Source organism: Vipera berus (assembly GCF_964194415.1).
Source record: "Vipera berus genome assembly, chromosome: 3".
Classification (NCBI taxonomy): Eukaryota; Metazoa; Chordata; class Lepidosauria; order Squamata; family Viperidae; genus Vipera; species Vipera berus.
The window spans coordinates 14,759,735-14,776,635 of NC_138204.1; the positions used below are offsets into that span (position 1 = coordinate 14,759,735).

General features: G+C 41.8%; 2 protein-coding genes across 7 annotated transcripts in view; one reads left to right on the plus strand and one right to left on the minus strand.

Moving 5' to 3' along the window:
• Window positions 1–7,421, minus strand: part of RAB22A (RAB22A, member RAS oncogene family) — a 50,242-nt gene extending 42,821 nt beyond the window's left edge. For all 4 annotated transcript variants that reach the window (XR_014026205.1, XR_014026206.1, XM_081326035.1 and 1 more), the window contains exons 1-2: window positions 7,131–7,421; window positions 2,304–2,383 (exon numbers count right to left, since the gene is read on the minus strand). Coding sequence is in view for 2 of the 4 variants with exons in the window: in XM_081326035.1 (XP_081182161.1) it covers window positions 2,304–2,383; window positions 7,131–7,166 (116 nt within the window). In the remaining 2 variants the exon portion in view is untranslated. The remainder of the gene's footprint in view (window positions 1–2,303; window positions 2,384–7,130) is intronic.
• A 134-nt stretch (window positions 7,422–7,555) lies between these two features.
• The window catches only part of LOC308665734 (serine/threonine-protein phosphatase 4 regulatory subunit 1-like), a 38,059-nt gene continuing 28,713 nt past the window's right edge, over window positions 7,556–16,901 (plus strand). For 2 of the 3 annotated variants that reach the window (XM_081323889.1, XM_081323891.1), the window contains exon 1: window positions 7,556–7,819. In XM_081323889.1, coding sequence (XP_081180015.1) covers window positions 7,813–7,819 — 7 coding nt within the window. In that variant the 5' untranslated portion in view covers window positions 7,556–7,812. Of the gene's footprint in view, window positions 7,820–8,170; window positions 8,215–16,901 lie in introns of those variants that run through there. The other variant, XM_081323890.1, reaches the window with a different exon arrangement.

Here is a 16,901-nt window from a genome sequence, read left to right on the forward strand (position 1 = left end):
ATCTTGCCTTATTTAGTGTATTTGCTAGTAACCTATGTAAATTAGGCAACCCCTAATTTGCTATTTGAACCTTATATTTTAGAATTTAGAAATAAATTTAGGATAATTGTAGATCAAATGATCAATCATAAGCAATTAGAGAAATAATTGTAAATTTTATTTCTTTTTTCCCCAGTGAATTAATTGGCTCTTGATTTCCTCTGAAGGTAGCATGTTTGGAGGAACATTTATTGAAATAGAATGACATATCTATGATACAAGTCAGTTAAAAGCAAAATGCGCAAACACAAGGAGACTTTACTGGTCTGTAACAAAGAAAACATTTGTATATTAGCCTGACAATGTAAAGATACTTCAGCTTGTGTTGAATCTGCAGCAGCAGTCTGACAGTATAACTTCTACACTAATTATCTACAAAATAAGAGGTGGCAAGACCCATGACCAAATATACCAAATATAATAGTTTATAGTAATCTAAAATGTGTTATGGCACAATCATTTCTCAAAAACAATAGAATATCAGTAATGGTTATTCTTTCTAGAAATATTTGTAAATATTATTTATATTATTCCTACAGAACAGACATGTCAAACACAAGGCCCGGGGGCCGGATCCGGCCCGCGAAGTGGTTTCATGCGGCCCACGAAGCCATCCTGGAAACAGTGAGGGAACGGCCCCCACTGCCTTGGCCCTGGCCCAGAGACCCTCCTTCTGCCAGAGACCCTCAGATCTGTCCCACTCCTGCCCAGGCCCCCATAGGCACCCTTGATGCGAACGATGTACAGCTGGCAATGCCCACCCAGTAGGCCATACCCACTCTAGCCACGCCCACCCTGGCCATACCCACCCAGCCCCTTGAGGGCAACCGCAATGCTGATGCGGCCCTCAATGAAATTGAGTTTGACACCCCTGCTACAGAAGGTAAAATTAACAAGTACCCATTTTTTCTTTCAAGGGAATTCTTCAAGTTCTCATTCTTCAGCTAGAATTTGATCCTTATCAATGAATGATTTATCATAAACCCTGAAGAACTCTAGATGGAAATATTATTTTATAGCACTTCATCCAACAATAATCAGTAATAAAAGTCATCTCCATTGAAGTTGCTCTGCCAGTATTCAACCCTTTTATCATTATTATTTAAGATAATTGACTAGTTGTGCAGGATAGCTGACTCCAATATAAAACCTTGCCAGCTTCATTCAGTGCTGATGGGGTAAGAGGTCACATTATCAGCCTCTGACTTGTGGGGTGCAATAGGGCTTGACACTCTACCCTTTTGTTAACATCTACATGAACCACTGGTAAGGTCAATGTGCTGATGATATTCAATTGCACATCTCAGTCTTGATCAGATTATGCTGTCCTGATCCAGTGCCTGCTTGTATACGCCTGGATAGAACACTTCAATCCCACAAGTCAAGTGACATTGTTTCTTTGACATACCCTCCCCTCCCTTGTTCTGAGGACATTCTATCTAGTCATTAATTATATTGAAGTTGTCCATGAGAGACTATTGTGAAATCTGAGGGTCCTCTTGGACTCACAGCTCTTGTACAAGAGCAGATGGCAGCTGTGGCTGAGACAGCCTTCACACAGGTTTATTTAGTGTGCCAGTTGCACCTGTTCCTAGGCTGGGAAGTCTTTCAGATAGTCACTGAAGTCTTGGTTCCTTTTTGATTGGACTCTTGAAATGCACCCTACCTGTGGCTGCCCTAAGACTACTTGGAAAATACAGCTGGTCCAGAATGCAGTAGCATGTGCAATGATGTCTCTGCTGCTTTGAGAACTGCACTGGCTGCCAGTTGGCTTCTAGATTTCACTCAAGATTTTGGTTATCATCTATAAAGCCCTTCATGCCACAGGGCCTGGCTACTTGGGGGACCATCTGTCTGCATGTGTCCGGCCATGTGGTGGGGTCAGCAAGTTTAGTTTATATTTGCTCTTATTACTGTAACTAAAATCTTTTAATAAATTTATGAAAAAACAAACTTTATATAACTCTTAGCTTTCTAGCTCATTGTTTTATGTGAACTTCTGTTTTTTATTATTATTTTTATTATTAAACTTCTATGCTGCCCACTTTGCCGAGGTGATTCTAGGCAGCTTACACTCATAAAATTAAAATAGGATAGAAAATCTTAAAATAATAAATAAAAACCAAACATTTAAAATTCAGATAAAATTCAATTAATCAAGCTGGGAAGAAGGGAACAAGTATCTAATCCATTAACCACCTCCAAGATGCCATTCCTCCTTGGGGCCCCAGCCCAGTAGGCAGAGGCTGGTTTTAGATACTTACCCAATTGTTGGATTGATGTTTGGATCGAAGCTGTCTTCTACAAAGCGCCATACAATGCTTGATTTGCCCACACCTGTGTCCTTAAAGAGAAATGAAACAGGTAATTTTAAGCTTCAATCTTCCTATCTGTATTTCTAAGAGCTCTAGTTTCAGCATTTTCCACCCAACCTCTATGAATTTGGATAAATCAATTTCTTTTTACAAAAAATATCTTAATCTAAACATTATCCAGTGAATATCATTTGAAACAATTAAAGAGATAAAGAGGGGTTCTTAAAATGTCAACTAGCAACTTAATATCTGAACCAGAAACATTACAGGTGGTCCTCAACTTACAACAATTTGTTTAGTGACCGTTCAAAGTTACAACACTGAAAAAAGTGACTGACCATTTTTCACACTTACAACTGTTGCAGCATTCCCATGGTCACGTGATCAAAATTCAGATGCTTGGCAAGTGACTCATAGTTATGACGGCTGTAGTGCTCCAGGATCAAGATATTTTTTGGAAAAAGAAATTAGCTTTTGCGACCTTCTGACAAGCGAAGTCAATGGGGAAGCCAGATTCATTTAACAAACATGCTATTAACAACTGCAGTGATTCATTTAACAACAGTGGCAAGAAAGGTTGTAAAATGGGGCAAAATTCACTTAAGAAATGTCTCACTTAGCAGCAAAAATTTTGAGTTCAATTGTGGGTAGAAGTTGAGGACTACCTGCACCTTATTTGAATCTACTATAATCAACAATCTAAGATAACATAGGGTAATAATTTATTATAAAATTTATAATAATAAATGATAGAGCAAAGCTACTATACTATACAAAAATTTTGAACTTTCTGAGTAAATATGCATTAAATTGTCATATTATTTTGTTCAGCGCCATTGTAACTTCGAATAGTCACTAAGCGAATTGTTGTAAATTGAGGACTACCTGTACTTCATCACTTTTCTTTTTTTGGGGGGGAGGAGGTCATCAAGTTTTTGACACCTTGCTAGGCGACTAGTGGTACTTGGATGTTGCCATATCCTAAAAGGAGTACAATGGGTGAAAAGCCCTGGCCTAGCAAGGTGTCAAAAACCTGATGACTGACAATAAATAAATAAATAAATAAATAAATAAATAAATAAATAAATAGATAGATAGATAGATAGATGAAGTACAGGTAGTCCTCGACTTACAACAGTTCGCTTAGTGACTGTTCTAAGTTACAATGGCACTGAAAAAAGTGCCCTCCAAGCAACAGCGGAGCAAGACACCTGCCTGCCCGCCCAGTGGCGCTCTTCTACCTGTCCAAGGTTTTCATTGTTGTGACCATTTCTGTTGAGGATTGGCAGCGGGGGTAGGGTGGGGTGGGGCTGTGTTTGGTTTTTATTTCCCCCCCCTCTGCTGGGTAGTTACAGCAGGTTTTGGTCACTTCACATGACCCTGGGACACTGTGACTGTCATAAATATGAATCAGTTGCCAAGTATCTGAATGTAAATCACAAGAGATGCTGCAACATTCCAGCTGATCGGCGCTTCTTCTGGGGTCAGCAGAAGCACCAGGATCAGCGCTGAGCTTCCGCTGAAGCCTGGCGCTGATTCTGGCGCTTCCGCTGAGCCTTGACAGCCCTACAGCTCCAGCCATCTCTCGCTCAGGCTTGTGCAGTGCTGCGACCGGTTCAGCTCATTCCCCTCCCCCTCTGCCACTTTTCTAGGATGGTTGTGTACCACCTGCCAGGTGCCAATGTACCACAGGTGGTACCCCTACCACTGGTTGAAAAGCCCTGTTTTAGATAACACAGTACTTCTATGTTTTCCCAAATAAATATTTGCCATGTAAACATAGTAACATAATATACTTTACTAGAGACTAATTTCAACAACTATACAAATAAATGATCCACCCTAAAAATATGCATACTAAACAACTGGGATACGAAAGAAGGTGTTTTAGGTATTTCAAGGGTGTTAGTAAAGGGTGTTGTTATTCATTCAACCTCTCCCTATTTAATGAAAGGCTACATATACATTCATAAACCTGAGGAGGAAAAACATTAAGCAGGTATGAGTTAAGTATTTGAGAAAGTATAGTGATGTTTCTATAATTACTTATTTTGTGTACAAATATAAGATAAACTGGACAAAAAGCCTATGTTTTTTTCACAACTGAATATCCAATGCTTATGTTGCATCTATGACTTTATTTATTTAGAGAATTTATATCATACAAAAAATAAAACCTCAATAGACAAAGAGTAAAAACAATAACCCCACATCCCCATCATTAACACTAATGTCATGACTTTGGAAGAAATGGCTTGAGCATCTGGTCAAAATTCATGCCAAAGTTAAATATTTTTTTAAAAAAAGTTTAAGATGTAGTAGTTAAGGTGATAGGCTAGAAACCAGGAGACTGTGAGTTGCAGTTTTCCCTTAGACACAAAAACTGGTTGGGTGACTCTTTCAATCCAATCCATATCACATGACTGCTGTTATGGGTAAATAGGAGGTGCCTTGATTTATATATATAAAAGGCAGGACAAAATAATGATAACAACAATACATGGATATATTACAACAGACATGTCAAACACAAGGCCCGGGGGCCAGATCTGGCCTGCGAAGTGGTTTCATGTGGCCCACGAAGCCATCCTGGAAACAGTGAGGGAACGGCCCCCACTGCCTTGGCCCTGGCCCAGAGACCCTCCTTCTGCCAGAGACCCTCAGCTCTGTCCCGCTCCTGCCCAGGCCCCCATAGGCACCCTTGATGCGAACGATGTACAGCTGGCCATGCCCACTCAGTAAGCCATATGCACTCTGGCCATGCCCACCCAGGCCATACCCACCTGGCCCCCTGAGGGCAATTGCAATGCTGATGTGGCCCTCAATGAAATTGAGTTTGACACCCCTGTATTACAACATCCTAGGTTCTTGGAAAGAACCTGATGAGTATGAAGGCCAACACTAACTAAAGAACTGGCAGTCGTGACTTCACATTTTTGTAAAGAGATTATAACAGTTTTAGCTGAAGATCCTGGGATTCAGTAAGGCTGGTACAGCTAGTCCCCAACTCACAACCATAATTCAGTTCAAAATTTATGTTGCGAAAGAAGGCAGCTAAGTGAGTTGCACCTCCTTTTACAACTTTTTGCCACAGTTGTTAAGTAAATCACTGCATCTGTTAAGTGAATCATACCGCCATTAAGTGAATCTGGCTTCCCCCACTGGCTTTTCTTGCCAGAAGCCAGTTAGGAAGGTTACAAATGGTGATCATATGACCCTGGGACAGTGCAACTGTCATAAATACATGCTAGTTACCAAGTGCCTGAATTATGACCATGGGGATGCTACAATGGTTGGGTGAAAACTAATCATAAATAATTTTTTTCAGTGCTGTTGTCATTAAACAAATGGTTGTTTAGGATTACCTGTATTTCTAAAGAAAAAGGAAAGGTATGTTTGTTTCAATGTTCTTAAAATATGCACATTCATCTCCATTTAATGCATAATATATGAAATATTCTGCCTTATTCTATACAGGTAGTCCTCGACTTATGATCACAACTGAGCCCAATTTATGTTGCTAAGTGAAACATTTGAGTTTTGTCCCATTTTATGACCTTTCTTGCCACAGTTGTTAAGTGAGTCACTGCAGCTATTAATTTAGTAACAAGGTTGTTAAATGAATCTGGTTTCCCCATTGACTTTGCTTTTTAGGATCACACGACCCTGGAACACAGCAACAATCAGAAATATGAACCAGCTGCCAAGCATCTGAATTTTGATCACATGACTACAGGGATGCTGCAATGTTGTGTGAAAAATGGTCACAAGTCCTTTTTTCAGCACCGTTGCAACTTTGAACAGTCACTAAATGAACTGTTGTAAGTCAAGGAGTATCTGTACCAATCATAGGGCACAGTGAATGTTGACTAACTCCTTTATATGCAGAACAATTCTGTTAAACAGAGAATATTGCTTTTCAGGAAAATTGTATATTTTTCTCCTATAAACCTCTCTCAGAATTTGGCTTTAATTCAAATTACATTATTTAAGTATTAACTTTTTACAATGAAATCCTGTGATTATCTCCTCAGAAATAAGATTCATTCAATTAAATGTTCCTGTAGTCTTAACCATCACCCTGTGTTTTTTTTTAGATAAAGGATTTTGTTGCATACTCTTTAAATGAATTTTTAAAACTTCTCTCAAAATCTGTCAACCAGGAGTTTTCACATATGTTTTAAGCAGTTTTTTTACAGAAATATTGCAAATAATTATTGTGGAATAGTGTTGGGGAACAAATTACGAAATACCTTTTTCCTTTCCAAGAAAGAACAAAACCTCTAAAAAAAGTCGCAGCCTTGAGTAGGTATTTGAAAAGAACTCCTACAGAAGGAGCTCAGGCTGGACTCTCAATAATTGCATTACGAGGAGCTGTTTGAAGTTAAAAAAGAAAAGATGAGAAAAATAAATAAAAGGAGCGTCACAACCCAAATCCATATTGTTAATTTCAGAAGCCAAAGGGCTGTGGGACGATAATCCTAAAAAGACTGACCTGGGATACGCCTTTTTGAAACCTGGGGTGAAGCTGTTAAGGCACTTCTCTGGGGAAGGGGTGGGGGGGGAAAGCAGACGACCTCCAATTCTAAGGTATGATTCCCCACCACTAACGAAGCGATTACCGGAGAAAACCACAGCCGAGCTCCATGGAGAGCAAACACCCTTCCTTCTTCCGAGCAAGGCGCCGCCGAAAATCCAAAACGAACTTTCAAAGCAGCTTTAACAAAAAGAGAAAAGGGAAGACCACGCTTGTTTTCTCCCGCCCTTTCCACTCACCCCAAGGAGGCAAACTTTCAGCTCCCGCAAAGCCATCGCTCGAGAACGAGGAGGGGTCGCCGCCGCCGCTTTTAGGAACCGCGGGCGCCGTCCGGCCACACCATCACCCTTCGCGGGACTCACATGGAAAAGCCGCCCCGCAGCTGCCCAGCGGAATCCCCGGAGAAAGGCGTCCGAAAAGGAGAGGCCTCGCAGGGCGGGCCCAAAGAACCAGCCTGCGCCCTGCCTGGGCTCCGGTCTACAGGTGAAGGCGCCTCTTCCTTCTCCTCAGAACCCACAGGCCGTGCGCCATCTTGGACAGCCCCGCGACGAGCGTCACGTGACGGCGCTCCGCCTCCTTTCCCAGTGACCTAATTCGGGAGGGAGGGAGGGAGGAAAGAAAGGAAGGAAGGAACGCCCATCTTGGCGCGCGAGGCATCCTCTCTCGCTCTCTCGCGCGGCGCCTCGGCTGCGCGCAGTCCCGGCCGCCACGCCGTTCGATTGCTCTGCCTCAGGACGGCAAGCCGGGCCAAGGAGGAGAGGCGGGGAAGAGGTTCGGTCTGTGGAAACCGCCCTCGACGTTTGATTTCGGGCGAGCGGCGGAGGCAGGGCGCTGCCCCAGGCGACCGGGATAGCCGGCAGCTCCTCCTTTCGGCCGTCCTCTCCGGGCCCCAGTCTCCTCCCCACCCATGCGCCTTTCAAAATGGCTGGTAAGCGGTGGGGCTGGGGGTGGGTGGGTGGGGTTCTTCGCGGGCTGTTTTGTGGCGACCTGCTTACCCGTCTCTCTCTCTCTCTCTCTCACTTTCTCTCCCCTGCTCTCCTCCGCCAGCTTTAAATGTCTTCTGCTGCTTGGGGTCGGAGGCTGTTTGAAGATGGCGGTGCCTTGGCGTCTAGGGGCTTGTTTCATGTGCTGCTGTTCAGGCTTTCATTTGTGCTTTTTATGCCTCCCCCCCTCCCCCAAATTCCCTCCCCCGGTCTTGTGGAGCAACAACAGTAATACAGCCCCGCCCCCCTCGCGTGTCTTCTCTCTCTTTCTTACTTTTGTTTTCATCATTTGTAGGGATCCCTTTGTATTTTGTGGATTTGCAGGATGACTTAGATGATTGTGAGTAACTTGTTTTAAATTTTTCTTAAAAACACACACACACACAGAGACACACACAGAGACACACACACAAAGGAAAATGACAGTGAAATCGTGGTGGTGGCTTTCCCAGAGGAGCTCTGACTTTGCTTGTTAAAATCCCTCCCAGAGAGGTCGAAGAGGATTACAGTCTAAAGATTAGGAAGTCGCTACTTCCTCTCTTCAGTTTAGGAGACCTGCTATTTGTAGAAGAAGCTAAATGTTAAAAGTGTAGCTTTGAATGATACTGGAGGCTTTTTGTGTAGGTTGACTACTCCAGTTTGAAATCCATAACTGTCAATGTCATTGGCTTAATTGAGCAACCTAGCTTTTTGAAGGTGGGCCTCAAGTGAGCAGATAGGTACATGGAGTTATATGAATCTTAGTCTGCTGGAAATGTTGGGGATAGTAATCACATATCTGAAAAGCCATCTTAATCTTTTGCAATGTTGAGAGATCTGAATAAAGATTCTGATATGTTTTAATTTATGATACAGTATAGTTTCCAGTTTCCTTTAAATAAACAACAAAAAGCTGTGTAAATCCCTATAGTATTAGCTTTAAAGTGGAGAGGTGAAAGAAAGGGTTTGGGTCATCCTATAAATACTTAAAAGGAAAAAGTAACCATTTATTTGGGATACTCATGCTGCAAAACAGAATCTACCTCTATTTTTACATACTTGTTTCTGTTTTGCTTTCTGTGACTGGCAAAAACAGTGGTTGCAGCATCAATTAAGTTTAAAGAAAAACTTGCAGGAAGTAATTGTACATTGAAGGTGCTGTCCTTAAAATGCAGCCTTGTTAGATCAGTACTGAGTTTGCTTTTGTTGATTTTTATAATACTAACACTTGATTTTTGTGAATATATAGCATTGTAATGTAAATTAAGGAAATTTAAAAATAACCTTTATTGTCATTTTTTTTCTATAAGCACACTGGCACACATTAAAATCTGATGCCCGCTCTCAAAAGAATGAATACACACAAACACACATGCATACACACACGTATACGTATATATATTAATTACAGATCATTTTAGAATACATAGCAGAAAAAGTCTTGAAAGTTAAAGTCTTGAGAGTTAAATTTTACATTCTAAATCAAAATCTGTCAAGTTTTTATATTGTAAGCATAACTTAGACTTTATGTTCAGATCATATTTGTCTAATACACATCATCTTAACAATATTCCTTTCTATATGAGAAAATGTGTACATTAGACATCCTTTAAGACAAAGTTCTCAAAGGATGTGTTTCATCTCTAGGTCATGAGACAGGAAATGGTGGGGTCACTAGTGAGTGCTGTCTTTATGATCCTTTTCAGAGCAAACTTACTGTATTAGCTTAATGCAAAGGAACGGGACAGTTCCAGGTTCTGTACTGTGTTCGCCTTCCAAGGCAGAGTCATATCTAGAGGTGTGAGATTTCTATGCAGAGCTCTGGCCATCAGATCTGATTCTCATTTTGAAGATGGCATGGGGAAGTGAAACAAGGTTCACTTATCTCATTGTGGGTGTGCTTGAAGACAAGGCACCCAAAGCAAACCCTAGCTTCCCAATATTTTGCAAACTGAAGCAGTTTAAAGCAATTAGAACACTGTGCACATATACAACACACACAATTGCATGCATATGTACATGTAAGTTTACATGTAAACAGAGTGAGAAAGGTATCCCCAAGTATTTAACTCTTTTATAATTTAATTTCATAATTACTCTCTCAGCATTCTAATGTTTCCAGTGTTAGCTGTAGTAATGTTATAAAAAATTTAGCTGCTTTGTATTACTTGCTCCATAGTTCAGTTATGTGTATGTTAGCTTAAATCCCATTAATTAATTGGGTTTACTTTGAAATAGTTATTATTTTATAGTTTGATCTCATAATTGCTTTCTCAACCTTCTATTAATGTTTCTAATGTTAGCTGCAGTAATAAGTTATCAAAAATTCAGCTGCTTTGTATTTATTACTTGCTCCATATTTCAGTTCTCCATATATTAACTTAAGTTCTTGGTTTGTGCTTTAAGTCATGTTCTTTTACCCTCTCTGTATCTTCTATCAAAAAATTATCAATTTTCTTTCATTTGAAAGGACCTTATTTTAAAACAATTCTGTGGCAATGCTATGCAGTACTTTAGATCTGAAGGCAAAAAGGTGCTTTAAAACAGAAGTCCCCAATCTTTTGGGCACCAGGGACTGATGCCATGGAGAAAGGTTTTTCCACAGACAAGAGGGGGTGTGGTTTTGAATACTGTCTGCATCCCAAGGATGGAGCTTTGTTTGTGTGGCCCGCTTGTTGGCATGCTGCGGACCAGTGCCAGTCCATGGACTGGGGGTTGGGAACCCCTGCTTTAAAACATATAATATAAACAATGCTTGTTCACAACTCCTTAAAGCATCTGTGTGCTCTTAGAAAAAGTTGCATTTAGTTTAAGGAGTTGGAACTTCTTGTCTTGAACTACGAAGAGCTGGGTAGAACCTTTCCGTGATTCTTCCTGTTCCATTTGTAACAGCATGTTTGCAACAAAAAACCTGTTGATTTTTGCTGATTTAATGAGAATCTTGTGACTTGAAGATTCTTGGATTCTGTTCATTTTGATAGTAACAAATAGGCTGTAATTATAGGATTTAGCTAACCTAAACTCAAAATCCATGGTTTTGTTCTCTATTTATAATCATACTCTGCCACATGACTAAATAGCTCTATTTAGTTGAGACCCCAAGGCTATCACAGATCATAATTGTCAGTTGGAGTTGAACTGTTCAACTTGCATACTCATCTTTCTCTTTAGATTTTAAGAAAGGTGTATTCATTGTTTCATAGAAAAAAGTCTGTAGATAGGAATATACATTTAAATTTCCAGTTTAGATAGATATTAGTATAGCAGACTATACTGGTGGTCCTTGCTCATCAGTGATAATTGGGACTGGGAACTCTATCACTAGGTGACACAATCTTAAGGTGTGATGTCACATGACTGCATGAACTTAAGATAACAGTACCAGTTGATACTGTTAGGTGAATCTCAAGTGGTTACAGTGTTTTATGGCCATGTATCACCATTTGCAACCTCCTGTTGGCTTCCCCATTGACTTTACTTGTCAGTGGAGAGATACTTATGTGTGGCTTTTGCTGGGACTGCCAGGACCTCCCCCACCTCCCTGAGGCACCTTATGCTCCTTACCATGCAACCTGTCCACTCGGGTTTAAAATCCTGCTTGGATTTCAGCTCCCTCTGAATCCAAGGAGGTACAGAACTGATTGTCTGGCAAGCAGCTCTTTCACCCAACCCCCAGACTGAGAGGGAATTCTCTTCACAAATATGAGCATTTGCAGCCTTCCTGCTGGCTTCCCCATTGACTGGGGAAGCTGGCAGAGAATATCAAAATGGTGATTGCATCATCATGTTGTGCTTGTCAAACAGATCATAAATGCAAATAAGTTGCTAAGCACCCGGATTGTGATCATCTGACTATGAACGTGTGTGCAGTCTTTGTGATGGACAGAATTAAAACACCCTTTTTGAGTCAATAATTTGAAGCATCATTAAGTGTAAGTCATGGTTGTAAGTCAAGGACTACCTGTATAGTAGCTTCTGATGTCACTGGGAGTGTGGATTTCTCCTTGGTATTACCTTGTTTCGTTTATTGTTTTCTATTTGATTGTTTGGTGTTAATCTCTGCTTATTTGGGTGTTGACTATTGGAGAGAATGTGTTCTGATGTCCCCTGCCCTTTTTGGATTTGACATGGTCTAGAAGTTTCACAGTTTCCGAGCTGAAAGTGTGATTGAATATGTCCATGTGTTGTGAAATTAAGGAGTTTTCATGATGTCTTCTGACTGCTAGCTGGTGTTCATTTATATGTGCTGTGCTAGACTTCTGCCTGTTTTCCCTATGTAGTAGCTGTTACAGTCTTTACACTGTATGTTTAAATGATTCATATTTTTCTTTTTGAGCTACTGGGCTTTTTGCTTTATTTATTATGATTTAGCATATAATGAGAACATGACTTGATTTCTGCTATGGCTAGGCCATGTTTCTGTAATTGTTGGTCATTTTTGAGATGCTTTTGTTGTATGGCAGTGTTATCCTTTTCATTGTGTGTGTTGTAATTTAATTTAATTTAATTTAATTTATTGAGATTTCTATACCGCCCTTCTCCCAAAGGGACTCAGGGCGGTTCACAGGGCATGTATAAATAACAATACAAAAATTAAAAAACAATTAAATCAATGCCCAAGTTAAAACAAGAATGATAAAAAATAACAAGCCTATAAAAACCCATATACCCCCATCAGGCCAGACCCGCTAGTTCAAATAAATGGGTCTTCAACCCGCGACGGAAGGATCGGAGGTCTGATGCCGTCCGGAGCTCAACCGGCAGTTGGTTCCATAATGCCGGAGCACCCACAGAGAAGGCCCTCCCCCTGGGGGCCACCAGTCGACATTCCTTGACCGGAGGCACCCTGAGGAGGCCCTCTCTGTGGGCACGCACAGGGTGGAGGGGAGTCGACGCCGGCAGCAGGTGGTCCTCGAGGTATCGCGGACCCATGCCATGTAGGGACTTAAAGATCATAACCAAAACCTTGAACCTTACCCGGAAGACAACTGGTAACCAATGCAGCTCACGGAGCAAAGGTGTAACATGGGAGTACCGGGAAACTCCCAAGACAACTCTCGCGGCCGCATTCTGTACCAGTTGGAGCCTCCGAGTAGTCTTCAAGGGAAGCCCCATGTAGAGAGCATTACAGTAGTCTAGGCGAGAGGTCACGAGCGCGTGAGTGACCGTACATAAGGCCTCCCGGTCCAGATAGGGCCGCAACTGGCGCACCAGGCGAACCTGGGCAAAAGCCCCCCTAGTCACGGCCACTATATGATCCTCCAAAGTGAGTCGTGAATCTAGGAGGACTCCCAAGTTGCGAGCCCTATCCACAGGGGGTAAAAGCTCACCCCCCATAGAAAGAGATGGAACATCCCAGGTGTCCCGGGAAGCCGGAATGTACAGCCACTCAGTCTTGTCAGGGTTGAGTTGAAGTCTGTTCCTCCCCATCCAGACCCGAACCGCCTCCAGGCAACGGGACATCACAGCGAGGGCATCACTGGGGTGGTTTGGGGTCGAAATAAAAAGTTGGGTATCATCAGCATATTGATGATACCCAACTCCAAAACCACGAATGATCTCACCCAGGGGTTTCATATAGATGTTGAACAGGAGAGGCGAGAGGACCGACCCCTGAGGAACTCCACAAGCGAGAGTCCTAGGGGTCGACCTCTGCCCCCCTGCCAACACCGACTGTGAGCGTCCCAGGAGATAGGAGGAGAACCACTGAAAAACCGTGCCTCCCACTCCCAATCCCCTGAGACGCCGCAGCAGGATACCATGGTCGATGGTATCGAAAGCCGCCGAGAGGTCTAATAGGACTAGGACAGAGGAATATCCCCTATCCCGAGCCCTCCAGAGATCATTCACCAGAGCGACCAATGCCGTCTCCGTGCTGTGCCCGGGCCTGAAACCCGATTGGTAAGGGTCCAGATAATCCGCTTCATCCAGGACCAGAGGGAGCTGATGCGCCACCACACTCTCAACAACCTTCGCAAGAAAGCGAAGGTTGGAGACTGGACGAAAGTTGTTCAATACAGCTGGGTCCAAGGCAGGCTTCTTGAGGAGAGGTCTCACCACCGCCTCCTTCAAGACGGTGGGGAAATAACCCTCGCTCAAAGAAGCAGATATAACCGCCTGGAGCCAGCCTCGTGTCCTCTCCCTAGCTGCATAAACCAGCCAAGAAGGGCACGGATCCAATAAACATGTGGTGGAACTCAGCTTCCCCATAATCCTGTCCACTTCATCAGGGGTCACAGAATCAAACTCCTCCCAGATAACATTGACAGGACCGCCCGTGTCCTGATCGCCAGACTCTGCCCAGCTGGAGTCCAAACCGGTCCGAATCCGAGCGATTTTATCCGACAGATGTTGACTAAACTCCTCGGCACGACCCTGCAAGGGATCCTCCCTCACCTCCTGTACTGTAGTGGGTTGAGGGGTCAGGCACTTTTTAATATAGTTGTGTATTATATAGATGTTATATAGACTGCTTTCTTTTTCTGGTGTTCCTGCAGTGTGTTTGTGCTCTTTTGAATAATATTCTTACACAACTATTCTTGTGGGAGGTCAGGTTGTTACTTTAGTGATGGACCAATTGGTTAATGATGGCTGTTTTTTGTAGAAGAACTGTGTTTCTAATTTGCTGTTGTTTCCTCTAGTGATGAGGACATTCTAAAAAGGGTAGTGGGTATGAATTTTATTCCTTTAAAGATGTTGTTGGTTGCTTCATGAGTCTTGTTCCTTTTTTATTATGACAAAGGTGTCATTTGCATACCAGATTCATAATTTTGGTTGTATGTGTGGAAGTGGTGTAGTTTCTAGACAGTGCATTATAGTCTCTGCTGTGAGTCTTGAGAGTGATGATCCCATGGGAGTTTCTCTGATTTGTTGGCATATCTGTCCATAGAACTGAAAGTAGGTGATAAGGCAGAAGTTGACGAGATCCATAATTCTGGATACAGGTAGTCCCTGACTTTTTATAATCACAATTGAGCCCAAAATTTCTGTTGCTACGTGAGACTTATTAAGTGAATTTGCCCCATTTTAAAACCTTGCCACAGTTGTTAAATTAGTAACCCAGTTGTTAAGTAAATATAGCTTACCCATTGACTTTGCTTGTCAGAAGGTTGCAAAAGGTGACTACATGACCCAAGGACATTGCAACTGTCATAAATAAGACTCACTTGTCAAGCATTTGAATTTGGTCACATGACCATGGGGATGCTGTAATGGTCATAAGTGTGAAAAACAGTCATAGGTCACTTTTTTCAAGTGCTCTTGTATCTTCAAACCGTTACAGAACGAACTGTTGTAAGTTGAGGACTACCTGTATTTAGTTTCTGTTCATTTGAATTTTACAAGTTGTATACCACTGAGTTATAATTTTTTGTACCTAATGGAAAGTTACTGGCTTTTAAGATTAAAAAAATCAAGCAATCAATGCTCTGTTTCCTATTTGCAGTACGTATGGGAAAAAAACATACAGATTCTAAATTAATCAGTCAACAAAGGTTTTTAAATTCGGTACCAAATAGTATGGTTTCAACCTCTTTATTAACTGATAAGATTGTTTTTATGGAAATATTATATCACAGCTATTGGAGGATCTGGCGGATGATGGTAATCATTAGATTTATACGCTACTGGACTCCAATTACTATCTCTCCTTTAACTGTTTCTCTGCACTTACATTTTTGGAAGTTGGATGGTTGTCAATAATCTGGGTTAAGTCCGTAGTTGCCATGGTAGTCATGAGCTCCTGAAATGCCTTTGACCTCAAGCCCAGGCCCATAGTCCTGGTCAACTCCCCCCCCCCCCAACCTCACACAGCACGGAGGAGCTCCAGTAGGCAAGCCAATGTATAGCAGGGAGGTTCATGTGATAGCATTTGTTCCCACGAGCCTAACTATACAAGCAGGATCTCGTATGGCAGTGCCTGTAAGAATCACTAAGGACTCTTGAAAGACAATGGCCACTCCACCTCCAGTCCCCTGCCTAGGGTCACTGCTGATGCCATACTTGTAATCAATTGGTCACATTTCTAAGAAGGGATTACCCCCAATTTCCACCTAACCAGGTCTTTGTAATATATGACAACTTGGCGCTCCCCCCAACTACTAAATCATGGATGAGGAAAGCCTTATTACGGGCTGACTGGAATTCAATAGCAGCAGCCAAGGAATCTGACCACTGAAGATCAAATGATCAGGCCTCGGGAACAAGTATAGGAGAACATGAAATTAGTCCAGCACGCTGAGTCCATTTTCCCTAAGATTGGTCCACTCCTTGTGTCCCACCATATCTCTCTGTGTCCATTATCCGTCCTGATATTAAACTTGCTCCTTTCACACCCTTATCAGCCCCCTCCTGACCTCTCTCATTCCACCCTCAGGTCAAACGTTTCATTTTATTACCTGGTAATAACAACCAACAAAAGTGGACTATCAGATCAGATCTTCAAGATGCTTCTGCCCAGTGCTCAGTCTCAAATTGAAGATCTTCCCCTCACCGCTCATAAATGTATCAGATCTCCTTCCCCACCCATCTGTTTTGTTCAGATAACTTTCTAGAGCTTTTTTTTGATAGATGTAAATCTTGTATTATGAATGTTCCTGTAATGTAATTTTTATGTAATGTATATAAATTATTAACAGTTTAATTTGTCATTTTTTTAAAAAAAATGTTACTGTACTTATCCAAAACTTTGTCTGGGAGTCTTAAGATTTTGAATCTTGTATTGTGCCACTTTCAGTATTATACTGAGTTTCCTTGCATATAGTTGCATCTGGATTTCAGTCCCGGAATTACCTGATTTATCTTTTTATGATCACTTTTGGCAAAATATATGTTTTGGTCACAATTATTGTTTTAGTTCAGCTTTACGGTAATAGTTGTGTAGCCAATTAATCTTGTGACAGCCATTGTGAACTGTCTTTGTTTTCCAAAACCTATGTTTTTGAAACAAAGGAAGTATATTTAAATAAGTTACTTAAAGCCACCCTTTTGCAACCAACTGCTGCTCTTGCATATCACCTGACAAATTTAACTTCCCTTTCTATTGAGGCA